The 12,647-nt window shown below is 46.6% G+C and overlaps 1 protein-coding gene across 1 annotated transcript in view; it reads left to right on the top strand.

The window, feature by feature from the left end:
* The window catches only part of LOC129820255 (enhancer of filamentation 1-like), a 74,323-nt gene that overhangs the window by 50,417 nt on the left and 11,259 nt on the right, over positions 1-12,647 (top strand). The window contains exons 3-4 of the mRNA XM_055877295.1: positions 11,728-11,826; positions 12,094-12,249. Coding sequence (XP_055733270.1) covers positions 11,728-11,826; positions 12,094-12,249 — 255 coding nt within the window. The remainder of the gene's footprint in view (positions 1-11,727; positions 11,827-12,093; positions 12,250-12,647) is intronic.

Below are 12,647 nucleotides of genomic sequence, written 5' to 3'. Positions count from 1 at the left end.
CTATACTTGTGTATAATTGCCTTGTTTTAGAATAAATTGAGTCTGTGTCAACGTCTGAATGTCCAATCTGTGTTTGGCAAAGTGGTGCAGTCAGATTTCAGCTGTGTTGCTGGCCATTAAAGAGAGCAGAAATGCTGTCTCTGTGTACTCTGTGGTGTCCAGACAGACAGGGCTGTTTTCCACCCGGCTCCGAGTTACTCAGAGAGCTAGGCTAGGCCCAAATGGACAACAACCTCTCCCTCAATGTGATCAAGACAAAGGAGCTGATCGTGGACTACAGGAAAAGGAGGGCCGAACAGGTTCCCATTAACATCGACAGGGTTGTAGTGGAGCGGGTTTAGAGTTTCAAGTTCCTTGGTGTCCACATCACCAACAAACTATCAGGGTCCAAACACACCAAGACAGTCGTGAAGAGGGCACGACAACACCTTTTCCCCCTCAGGAGACTGAAAAGATTTGGCATGGATTCCAAGATCCTCAAAAAGTTCTACAGCTGCACCATCTAGAGCATCCTGACCGGTTGCATCACCGCCTGGTATGGCAACTGCTCGGCATTTGACCGTAATGCACCACAGAGGGTGGTGCGTACGGCCCAGTACATCACTGAGGCCAAGCTTCCAGCCATCCAGGACCTATATACTAGGCAGTGTCAGAGGAAAGCCCAAGTGGTACCGGAGTGCCAAGTCTAGGACCAAAAGGCTCCTTAACAGCTTCTACCCCCAAGCCATAAGACTGCTGAACAACTAATCAAATGGCCACCTGGACTATTTACATTCAAACCCCCCCCCCCCATTTAGTTTTACACTGCTGCTACTCCCTGTTTATTATCTATGCATAGTCACTTTACCCTTACCTACATGTACAAATTACTTAATTAACCTCTACCCCCGCACATTGATACCGGTGCCCCCTCTATATACAGTTGAAGTCGGAAGTTTACATACACCTTAGCCAAATACATTTAAACTCAGTTTTTCAAAATTCCTGACATTTAATCCTAGTAAAAATTCCCTGTCTTAGGTCAGTTAGGATCACCACTTTATTTTAAGAATGTGAAATGTCAGAATAATAGTAGAGAGAATTATTTATTTCAGCTTTTACTTCTTTCATCACATTCCCAGTGGGTCAGAAGTTTACATACACTCAATTAGTATTTGGTAGGATTACCTTTAAATTGTTTAACTTGGGTCAAACGTTTCGGGTAGCCCTCCACAAGCTTCCCACAATAAGTTGGGTGAATTTTGGCCCATTCCTCCTGACAGAGCTGGTGTAACTGAGTCAGGTTTGTAGGCCTCCTTGCTCGCACACGCTTTTTCAGTTCTGTCCACAAATTTTCTATGGGATTGAGGTCAGGGCTTTGTGATGGCCACTCCAATACCTTGACTTTGTTGTCCTTAAGCCATTTTGCCACAACTTTGGAAGTATGCTTGGTGTCATTGTCCATTTGGAAGACCCATTTGCGACCAAGCTTTAACTTCCTGACTGATGTCTTGAGATATTGCTTCAATATATCCACATAATTTTCCTCCCTCATGATGCCATCTATTTTGTGAAGTACACCAGTCCCTCCTGCAGCAAAGCACCTCCACAACAGGATGCTGCCACCATCATGCTTCACGGTTGGGATGGTGTTCTTCGGCTTGCAAGCCTCCCCCCTTTTTCCTCCAAACATAATGATGGTTATTATGGCCAAGCAGTTCTATTTTTGTTTCATCAGAACAGAGGACATTTCTCCAAAAAGTATGATCTTTGTCCCCATGTGCAGTTGCAAACCGTAGTCTGGCTTTTTTATGGCGGTTCTGGAGCAGTGGCTTCTTCCTTGCTGAGCGGCCTTTCAGGTTATGTCGATATAGGACTCGTTTTACTGTGGATATAGATACTTTTGTACCTGTTTCTTCCAGCATCATCACAAGCTCCATTGCTGTTGTTCTGGGATTGATTTGCACTTTTCGCACCAAAGTATGTTCATCTCTAGGAGACAGAACGCGTCTCCTTCCTGAGCGGTATGATGGCTGCGTGGTCCCATGGTGTTTATACTTGCGTACTGTTGTTTGTGCAGATGAATGTGGTACCTTCAGGCATTTGGAAATTGCTCCCAAGGATGAACCAGACTTGTGGAGGTCTACAATTTTTTTTCTGAGGTCTGGGCGGATTTCTTTTGATTTTCCCATGATGTCAAGCAAAGAGGCACTGAGTTTGAAGGTAGGCCTTGAAATACATCCACAGGTACACCTCCAATTGACTCAAATTATGTCAATTAGCCTATCAGAAACTTCTAAAGCCATGACATCATTTTCTGGAATTTTCCAAGCTGTTTAAAGGCACAGTCAACTTAGTGTATGTAAACTTCTGACCCACTGGAACAGTGAGTTATAAGTGAAATTATCTGTCTGTAAACAATTGTTGGAAAAATTACTTGTGTCATGCACAAAGTAGAAGTCCTTAACCGACTTGCCAAAACTATAGTTTGTTAACAAGAAATTTGTGGAGTGGTTGAAAAACGAGTTTTAATGACTCCAACCTAAGTGTATGTAAACTTCCGACTTCAACTGTAGCCTCGTTATTGTTACTTTATTGTGTTACTTTTTATAATCTTTTACTTTCTTGAACTGCATTGTTGGTTAAGAGCTTGTAAGTAAGCATTTCACTGTTCACCTGTTGTATTCGGGGCAAATGTAAGAAATAAAGTTTGATTTGATATTCCATATATTTATATATAATGCAATACTTTTGACCAATAGGGTGCCATTTGTGAAGCAGTCCTGGACTAGGTTGATGAAGGAAGAGGAGTGCTCAGCCCTGTCGTTGATTGGCTGAGAGCTGTAGACAGGTTATATGCTGTTTAGGTGTTCTGTTTGAGCTGGTTAGAAGAATGGATTTCCTGGTTGCCAAGCACACACGCACACACACACACACACACACACACACACACACACACACACACACACACACACACACACACACACACACACACACACACACACACACACACACACATTTACATTTAAGTCATTTAGGAATCAAATGGTAATGGGCACTGAGGCAACCTCCTGCACTGATGATCCCCTCTCATATTCCACCAAAGCCACCATGTGTCAACATGTCATCCCCCACAGTGAAAGAACCCAGCATTGTGTGTGTGTGTGTGTGTGTGTGTGTGTGTGTGTGTGTGTGTGTGTGTGTGTGTGTGTGTGTGTGTGTGTGTGTGTGTGTGTGTGTGTGTGTGTGTGTGTGTGTGTGTGTGTGTGTGTGTGTGTGTGTGTGTGTGTGTGTGTGTGTGTGTGTGTGTGTGTGTGTGTGTGTGCAAATCCAGATTGTCGACTGGTTATTTTCTGTTCATGTTGTATATAAAGGCACACTGAGGTTTGGCACTGGCTCTAGCTAGCTTTCTCGGGCTGCTCAGTTTGATGCTGTGGCCCTCCCTGTCTGTCCTTGACTGACCCTCCAGGGAGGGTGAGCTAAAGCGTCCCACAGCTGCCCCATTCAAGGCCCCAGTGTTGGCCCGAAGCTGGAAGCTATCCCTGGGGCTCTCGGCCATACAAAGAGCCCCACACATGGAAGCCAGGAGCTGCCTTGTACCACTTTGTCACCCTGGTGTTAGAGGGAAGATTATCATCAGCCACTTGCACTGCTTCTTTTTTAAATTATTTTACAGCTCTGATTCTGAAAGGTGTGTCTGTTTCCCTCTCTCTCTCTCTCTCTCTCTCTCTCTCTCTCTCTCTCGCTCGCTCGCTCGCTCTCTTTCTTTTTTTCTCTCTCTCTTTGACGTCCCGGTTGTTTCTCTGTAATTCCCCCTGTGTGAGTCAGGCAGTGAGGTCACAGCGCTCAAAGACGGAGTCGGGTTGGAGTTCAAAGGCCCCGCCAAGCCTCTTATCTACTCCTACCAGGCTGGAACGCCTTCTCTGCTTCACATCCTGCATTACAAGGCTCCTTCTATGGGCCCTTCCTGTCACTATGTTAAATAGTCATAAAGAGATTCTATTATTCATTGATGTGGACTATGGACATACCATCAGGACAGACAGGAACACAGAGGGACTGAGTTAATAAACTCCCACAAGTCACAGAGGATTGAGGAAGTGCACTGCTTGGGTAACTGAGCCGTCCGTTAGCGTGATAAGATGATTTTATTTTTGAGGTAACCCGGTTAAGCACCAATGTACTGTATGGACTTGTTTGTGAGGCTTGACAGACATATTTTCTCCCTCTAATCATGTGTGGAAGGGACCCAGCAGCAGATAAATGAATGATTCCTTCCTGTGGCGCTCCACTCCTTTAGACACTTGTCTGCTCTCTGTTGTCGCCGTGGTGACGAATCACTGGCCTGTGTGAATTGACCCAGGGCAAGGTCATAAATCTCATTGTATGAAAAGCCATCGAGAGAGAGAGAGAGAGAGAGAGAGAGAGAGAGAGAGAGAGAGAGAGAGAGAGAGAGAGAGAGAGAGAGAGAGAGAGAGAGAGAGAGAGAGAGAGAGAGAGAGAGAGAGAGAGAGAGAGAGAGAGAGAGAGAGAGAGAGAGAGAGAGAGAGAGGAGAGAGAGAGAGAGAGAGAGAGAGAGAGAGAGAGAGAGAGAGAGAGAGAGAGAGAGAGAGAGAGAGATCATTTCCAAAAGTTCTGCAGTGCAAAGGAGTAAGAAAGAGGAGTGAAAGTAAAGAAGGAAGGAGGACAGGAAATGCTTGGCTGAACGGTAACTTACATTTTCCCATGTTTAACATCTATACTGTCAGGGATCAGCCCAGACATTTCTCATCCCCTCTTCCTGCTCTTTTTTTACTTTCTCAGAAGTCAAGAAGGACATCTAAATAATGAACGAATAATGAAGTCAAGAAGGACATCTTAATAATGAATAATGAATGAATAACAAAGTCAAGAGGGACATCTTAATAATGAATAATGAATGAATAAAGAAGTCAAGAAGGACATCTAAATAATGAATTCATTTCTGGAAAGTAAACAGGAAATGACCATGCCATCATTAAAACTACCCCCTATCAGTATAATCACATTAAAGTTGGGTCCTGTCTTGAGAAGCCCTTTGATCAGAGGGAATAAAATATTATCCTTATTAGCGATGTAATCAGTGTGTGTGTGTGTGTGTGTGTGTGTGTGTGTGTGTGTGTGTGTGTGTGCTCCCTTTTGCCCCTCTTTATGCCCAATCTCTGTTTGGATTTTGATTTGGCCACATGGTCACACCGTCGTCATGGAGACGGCTGATTGAGGCCTCTTGGGGTTGTCCACGTAATTGCCTGCATTAATTAGTTTGTCACTTTAATAGGCCACCGTTGCTCCAAGCTGTGTACGGGAACATTAGGCGAAAAGCTGGAAAAGTAACTTATAATAACACTGTAAAGCTATCCGACTATGATTCAGCAACCGCAGGTGCCCCCTTGAAACCAAAAGGCAAGGCTATTAAAGAAACTCTGTCACAGCCCTTCCCTTTGGAGTGATAGGAGGAATAACCACTCTCCTCTACGTTCTGAATCACCTATCGGGTGGCAGCAGATTGAATTTCACTGGTACCCACATGTATCTTGGAGTCTGCCTGCATGACTCCTGCCCTCCCTCAGTGACAAAGCTGACAGAGGCTAACAGTAGATGGGGATGGAAGGTGGGGGGTGAGCGGGGATGGTGGAATGGTAGGTAATATGAGAGAAGGCGCCGGCATGCTTCAGTTCTGCTGGGTAATGGCGTCAGCATGCTTCAGTTCTGCTGGGTAAAGGCGCCGGTATGCTTCAGTTCTGCTGGGTAAAGGCGCCGGTATGCTTCAGTTCTGCTGGGTAAAGGCGCCGGCATGCTTCAGTTCTGCTGGGTAAAGACGTCGGCATGCTTCAGTTCTGCTGGGTAAAGGTGCCAGCATGCTTCAGTTCTGCTGGGTAAAGACGTCGGCATGCTTCAGTTCTGCTGGGTAAAGGTGCCAGCATGCTTCAGTTCTGCTGGGTAAAGGCGTCAGCATGCTTCAGTTCTGCTGGGTAAAGGTGCCGGCATGCTTCAGTTCTGCTGAGTAAAGACGTCGGCATGCTTCAGTTCTGCTGGGTAAAGGTGCCAGCATGCTTCAGTTCTGCTGGGTAAAGGCGTCAGCATGCTTCAGTTCTGCTGGGTAAAGGTGCCGGCATGCTTCAGTTCTGCTGGGTAAAGGCGCCGGCATGCTTCAGTTCTGCTGGGTAAAGGCGCCAGCATGCTTCAGTTCTGCTGGGTAAAGGCGTCGGTATGCTTCAGTTCTGCTGGGTAAAGGCGTCAGCATGCTTCAGTTCTGCTGGGTAAAGGCGCCAGCATGCTTCAGTTCTGCTGGGTAAAGGCGCAGGCATGCTTCAGTTCTGCTGGGTAAAGGCGTCAGCATGCTTCAGTTCTGCTGGGTAAAGGCGCCGGCATGCTTCAGTTCTGCTGGGTAAAGGCGCCAGCATGCTTCAGTTCTGCTGGGTAAAGGCGCCGGCATGCTTCAGTTCTGCTGGGTAAAGGCGCCGGCATGCTTCAGTTCTGCTGGGTAAAGGCGTCGGTATGCTTCAGTTCTGCTGGGTAAAGGCGTCGGTATGCTTCAGTTCTGCTGGGTAAAGGCGTCGGCATGCTTCAGTTCTGCTGGGTAAAGGTGCCAGCATGCTTCAGTTCTGCTGGGTAAAGGTGCCAGCATGCTTAAGTTCTGCTGGGTAAAGGCGCAGGCATGCTTCAGTTCTGCTGGGTAAAGGTGCCAGCATGCTTCAGTTCTGCTGGGTAAAGGTGCCAGCATGCTTCAGTTCTGCTGGGTAAAGACGTCGGCATGCTTCAGTTCTGCTGGGTAAAGGCGCCGGCATGCTTCAGTTCTGCTGGGTAAAGGCGCAGGCATGCTTCAGTTCTGCTGGGTAAAGGCGCCGGCATGCTTCAGTTCTGCTGGGTAAAGGCGCCAAGCAAAACTCCAAGCAAAGCAAGAAAGAAGCGCACTAGTACTGTTTGTCCATTTTGAGATGCTGTAGCCATCTCAAAATAGTCCGAATTAATCTCAGATAAGAAATGTGTCATTCATTTTGACGTTTTTGCAACGGAGATCTTAGTCTCGCAAATTTACATCTAAGATGTTTGGTTCAGTATTTCTCAATGAAAAAATCTGCATGAAAACGAGTCGTCTCTCGTTAAATGACAACAAAGACTTTGTTGAAGAATCCCTACGGTTGATCAATCATGGACGAAGGGGCGTAGACTTTGGCTTCCGAACTTTAGCTGGCCTCGAGCACAAAATGTTGTGTGCCCAAACAGATGAAAAAACCCTCACCGAAGTCCAAAACAAACAAAAAATGTCATCATAATATATGCACAAACTCTTCTGAAACTGTTTTGGCTGGGAAGCATGCGGACGCCTTGAAGGGATGGAAGGACAAGGAGGGAGAGATGGGGGACGAATAGATGAATGGAAACGATAGAATAGATAGAATCATCCCATTCGGTTGGAGCAAAGGGGTCAATTGTTGGAAGCGTCATTATCACCATTAGTGTGACCCGGCCACCACTGACAGGCCTGATGGGACCGTTGACACGTGTCATCAGGTCATCAGCGTGTGATGGAGCAATGAGACGATAACCTCATAGTGGGTCTTTTTACAGACACACACACACACACACACACACACACACACACACACACACACACACACACACACACACACACACACACACACACACACACACACACACACACACACACACACACACACACACACACACCTACCTGCCTCCACACAAAGCTACACAAACACAAAGTTACCTCCTCCTTAAAGAACAAGTCTGGTCAATATTTACCCAACCACCATTAGGAGCTCCAAGTACCCTGGCCCGGCCCGCCGCAACAGCAAAGCTTGCTGGGTAAACAGAGGGTGTATATGGGAAATACATGAGAGGACCCAGTGACAGAAAGATGGGAGCACAAAGTGGCTGTTTACGTCCCAAATGGCGCCCTATTCCCTTTATAGTGCACTACTTTTAACAAAGACCCCATAGTGTAAAAGTAGTGCACTATATAGGGTATAGGGTGCCAGTTAGGACACAAGTCCCTGACATGTACCTGTTAAGTATCCAGACTGGTCCCTGTGGCTTCCTGCCTTCAACAGGTACTGTATTAGCCATCTCTGTGGACTGAGTTTGAGAGAGGGACACTGCAAACAGAGATCTCCTTGTGTTCAATGTCCATTCGCTGCAACCTTCCCACACAAAGTCACAGCATAGGGAGTAGTAGTGACTACGGAGAAAGCAACAAGGACCTTCTAGTCCAGGACTTTCCTGCTGACGTTTTCTAAAAGGTAACTGGCTGCTGTATCTGGTAGCACATGTACCCAATCAAAGGTACATGTGTGTGTGTGATAGAAATAGAATGTAGCACGATTGTTTGTTCCCATGTTTCAATAACAGACATGCCCGTATAACCTGTACCTCAGCACATTGACTCTGTACTGGTACCCCCTGTATAAAGCCTCCACATTGACTCTGTACTGGTACCCCCTGTATAAAGCCTCCACATTGACTCTGTACTGGTACCCCCTGTATAAAGCCTCCACATTGACTCGGTACCAGTACCCCCTGTCTCTCTCTATTTCTGTGTCTGTCCCTCTCTCTGTCTCTCCCTCTCTCTCTATGCCTCTCTCTCCCTTTCTGTCTCTCTCTCTCTATCTCTGTGTCTCTCCCTCTCTCTCTGTGTGTCTCTCCCTCTCGATCTGTCTCTCCCTCTCTCTCTATCTCTCTCTCCCTCCCTCTGTCTCTGTCCACTGAGACATTCATCTTAGTCGGGTGGATGGATGGGGTATAATGCTGGGGTTATACCTTTGATCATTCAGATGTTTATTTGTCAATGAGAGGAGGTATTAGAACGGCTACACAGGGACTAAAGAAGAGACTTCTGGGTACATCCCAAATGGCACCCTATTCCCTATATAGTGCACTACTTTTGACCCTAGCCCTATAAGCCTATGCACTACTTAGGGCATAGGTTGCCATTTGAGAGGCAGTGTCACGACTTCCGCCGAAGTCAGTTCCTCTCCTTGTTCGGGCGGTGTTCGGCGGTCGACGTCACCGACCTTCTAGGCATCACTGATCCATTTTTCATTTTCCATTGGTTTTGTCTTGTCTTCCTTCACACCTGGTTCCAATCCCATCAATTACATGTTGTGTATTTAACCGTCTGTTTCCTCTCATGTCCTTGTCGGAGATTGTTTTGATTGTATGTGATGTGCTATTTAGTGTTGGTGTGCGACCGGTTTTGTGCCCACTTTGTTATTTTGTACATTTTGGGTTGTTTTGGAGTTTTGTCAGCATTTATTAAACGACTCCGTTTAGACCAAGTTCGTTCTCCTGCGCCTGACTTCCCTGCCACCAACACGCACCCCTTACAGGCAGTCTCTCTGTTGTTAGAACTGGCGTATGTATGGTTCCCGTCAGTGAACCTTGCGTGTTCCAGTGTGGCGACGCTAGTGTGTTGTGTGTCTATGGAGGGGGAGGGACAGAGAGAAAGATTATCCCTCAGATTACACAGACCCACAAAGAATTCTAAAACAAATCCCATATCTATTGGGTGAAATACCACAGTTTGCCATCACAGCAGCAAGATTTATACAACAAATACAACCCATATTTATGTTTATTGATTTTCCCTTTTGTACATAGCCATAATATTACATTTGAAATGTCTCTATTTGGAACTTTTGTGAGTGTAATGTTTACTGTTAATGTTTGATTGTTAGAGAGAAAGGGACAGGGAGAGAGAGCGAGAGAGAGAGAGAGGGACAGAGAGAGAGAGGGACAGAGAGAGAGAGGGACAGAGAGAGAGAGGGACAGAGAGAGAGAGGGACAGAGAGAGAGAGAGAGAGAGAGAGACACCCATGAATGAAAATGCTGGAAAGGGAGGACAAAGCTGTCACTGCATTGCTGCCTTTTTGGGCTGTTTCTTTCTTTCTTGCCTCTCTTCTCTCGAGGACCCGAAGTGACACCCAATGTCCTGGGACTTCTGTTTTCACTTGCAGCATCACACCTCATCACAGCTCAGTCCCCTACTTCATGGCTTTAGTTTTTTTGTGATGTTTCTGGCCCCAGCCTTGTTGGCTGAGCTCTGGTCAAAAGTAGTGCACTACATAGGGAATAGGGTGCCATTTGGGACATAGACCATGGCTTTTCTGTGACATTTCTGGCCATAGCTCCGCTGCCTAATTGGTTGGATCTAGCCTTTTCCCACATCATTGGCCCTTTGCTTGCCAGGCTTCTGTTTATCACATGGTTGGGTTTGGAGGGCGCTCCGCGAGTAGGCTGAGACATGCACAGCTGAGACATGCACAGTCAGGACTGATTTGGTCTGAGTCGTTATTACTGCTGCAGGGTCACATAAGGAGAGGACTGACTGGGGCCTGCATCCCAAATCGAACCCTATTACTTATATAGTGCACTACTTTTGGTCCTGGTCAAAAGCAGTATAGGGTACAATTTGGGACACTAACAGAGAATAGGGTCATTCATATACACTAGTCACCAAACAGAAGAAAACAGACTAAGAAAGGCATGGAGGGGAGGGGGAAATACTTGAACATGTCCAATAGGAAACATCTGTTTTTGTTTTCCACTGCAAAACATTTTACTACTGTGTGCTCTAATGAATGTGACCCAGCTATGATAGTCAGGAGAGATGTGCAGGTTTAGAGTCACAGGGACTCAGGGACTACATTATATACTCATAGGACATACAGGGTGAATATACAGTATGTGGGGCTAGCATTTGGTAGCCTGGGTACCAGTCTGTTAGTTGTTGATGTGTGCAGAGGGTCCCTGGTTCGCGCCCGTGTCGGGGCGAGGGGACGGTACTAAAGTTATACTGTTACACCATCATGCCACTACTTGGTAGCCTGGGTACGAGTCTGTTTGTGCCATCATGCCACTCCTTGGTAGCCTGGGTACCAGTCTGTTTGTGCCATCATGCCACTACTTGGTAGCCTGGGTACCAGTCTGTTTGTGCCATCATGCCACTCCTTGGTAGCCTGGGTACCAGTCTGTTTGTGCCATCATGCCACTACTTGGTAGCCTGGGTACGAGTTTGTTTGTGCCATCATACCACTCCTTGGTAGCCTGGGTACCAGTCTGTTTGTGCCATCATGCCACTACTTGGTAGCCTGGGTACCAGTCTGTTTGTGCCATCATACCACTCCTTGGTAGCCTGGGTACCAGTCTGTTTGTGCCATCATGCCACTCCTTGGTAGCCTGGGTACCAGTCTGTTTGTGCCATCATACCACTCCTTGGTAGCCTGGGTACCAGTCTGTTTGTGCCATCATGCCACTCCTTGGTAGCCTGGGTACCAGTCTGTTTGTGCCATCATGCCACTCCTTGGTAGCCTGGGTACCAGTCTGTTTGTGCCATCATGCCACTACTTGGCATGACAAAATGAAACAAACTGACTGGTATACAGGTTAACCTGTCTGGCTCTGGCGTTCCGCCAGCGGAACTCCTCCCACATTCCATTTGTAGGGCTAACACTGTTTTGTAGGGCTAACACTGTTTTGTAGGGCTAACACTGTTTTGTAGGGCTAACACTGTTTTGTAGGGCTAACACTGTTTTGTAGGGCTAACACTGTTTTGTAGGGCTAACACTGTTGACACTGCATTTGTAGCTAACACTGCATTTGACACCTACAAATGCAGCTAACACTGCATTTGTAGGGCTAACACTGTTGGAACTGTCATGAACCTGTTGTCATGTCTTGTTTCTTCCGCCTCGCCCCTGGTGTGGACAGGTGGTGACCCCGACAGGAGTGGGACAGTCCTATGCCTACAGCGCTGGTCAGCATAACCAACAGGACCTCTATGACGTTCCTCCCATGAGACCACAGGGGGTAGGTGTCTCACTCAACTACACACGGTGTATAGCAATCCCTATTTCAATTCATCAGGACTATTCCAAAATGGAACCTTTCACCGTATGCAAATAGCTACTGTATATGAAACGCAGCTGTGCAGGGACATGGCCAAACGTAGTGCACTATAAAGGGAACAGGGGGCAATGTCAGACACAACCTCTGTGTTTCACATAGCTAATTCTACCTTGTACATTTAATGTCATTATTGGTGTCCTGATTTGGGATTGTCTCTGTGTTTTCCAGGTGTATGACATTCCTCCTGGGAAACTGATGGGCTCACACTCTCCCGGACAACATGGGAATGCTCGTCCCCAAGGAGGAATCTATGATATTCCTCCATCCACTCAAATGGACCCTCGGACACAAGGGGTTTACGATATCCCTCCCTCCACACAAGGGGTATGTCTGGGACCACTCATACTACACACAGAAACACTGCCCACATGGAGAGACAGCATACAGAAGGCCTGTAGGAAGCGGTAGCCGTTTAAGTTCGGAGAATGTTACTATGCGTTTATTGATACAGGTCCTAGTTTTCCTCTTAATTGCCTGGTAATAAATTAATAATATGTCAAATGATCATATTTATGACTTCTTTGCAGTTCCCTAAATGAAAGCGTTGCCTGCCAAAATAGCGTTCTCTCTCGCAGGGAAAGTCAAGGAATAAAGGATTACTTCTCTTGGGCTATGTACCAAATGGCACCCTATTCCCTATATAGTGCATACTTTTGACCAGGCCCAATACGGATGTGGTAGAAAGGAGTGGTCAAAAGTAGTGCACTATGTAGGGAATAGGG

The sequence above is a fragment of the Salvelinus fontinalis genome, chromosome 22, assembly GCF_029448725.1.
Source record: "Salvelinus fontinalis isolate EN_2023a chromosome 22, ASM2944872v1, whole genome shotgun sequence".
Taxonomy (NCBI): Eukaryota; Metazoa; Chordata; class Actinopteri; order Salmoniformes; family Salmonidae; genus Salvelinus; species Salvelinus fontinalis.
Note: the sequence above shows the minus strand (reverse complement) of the source record. Positions and strands in the feature narration are given on the sequence as shown.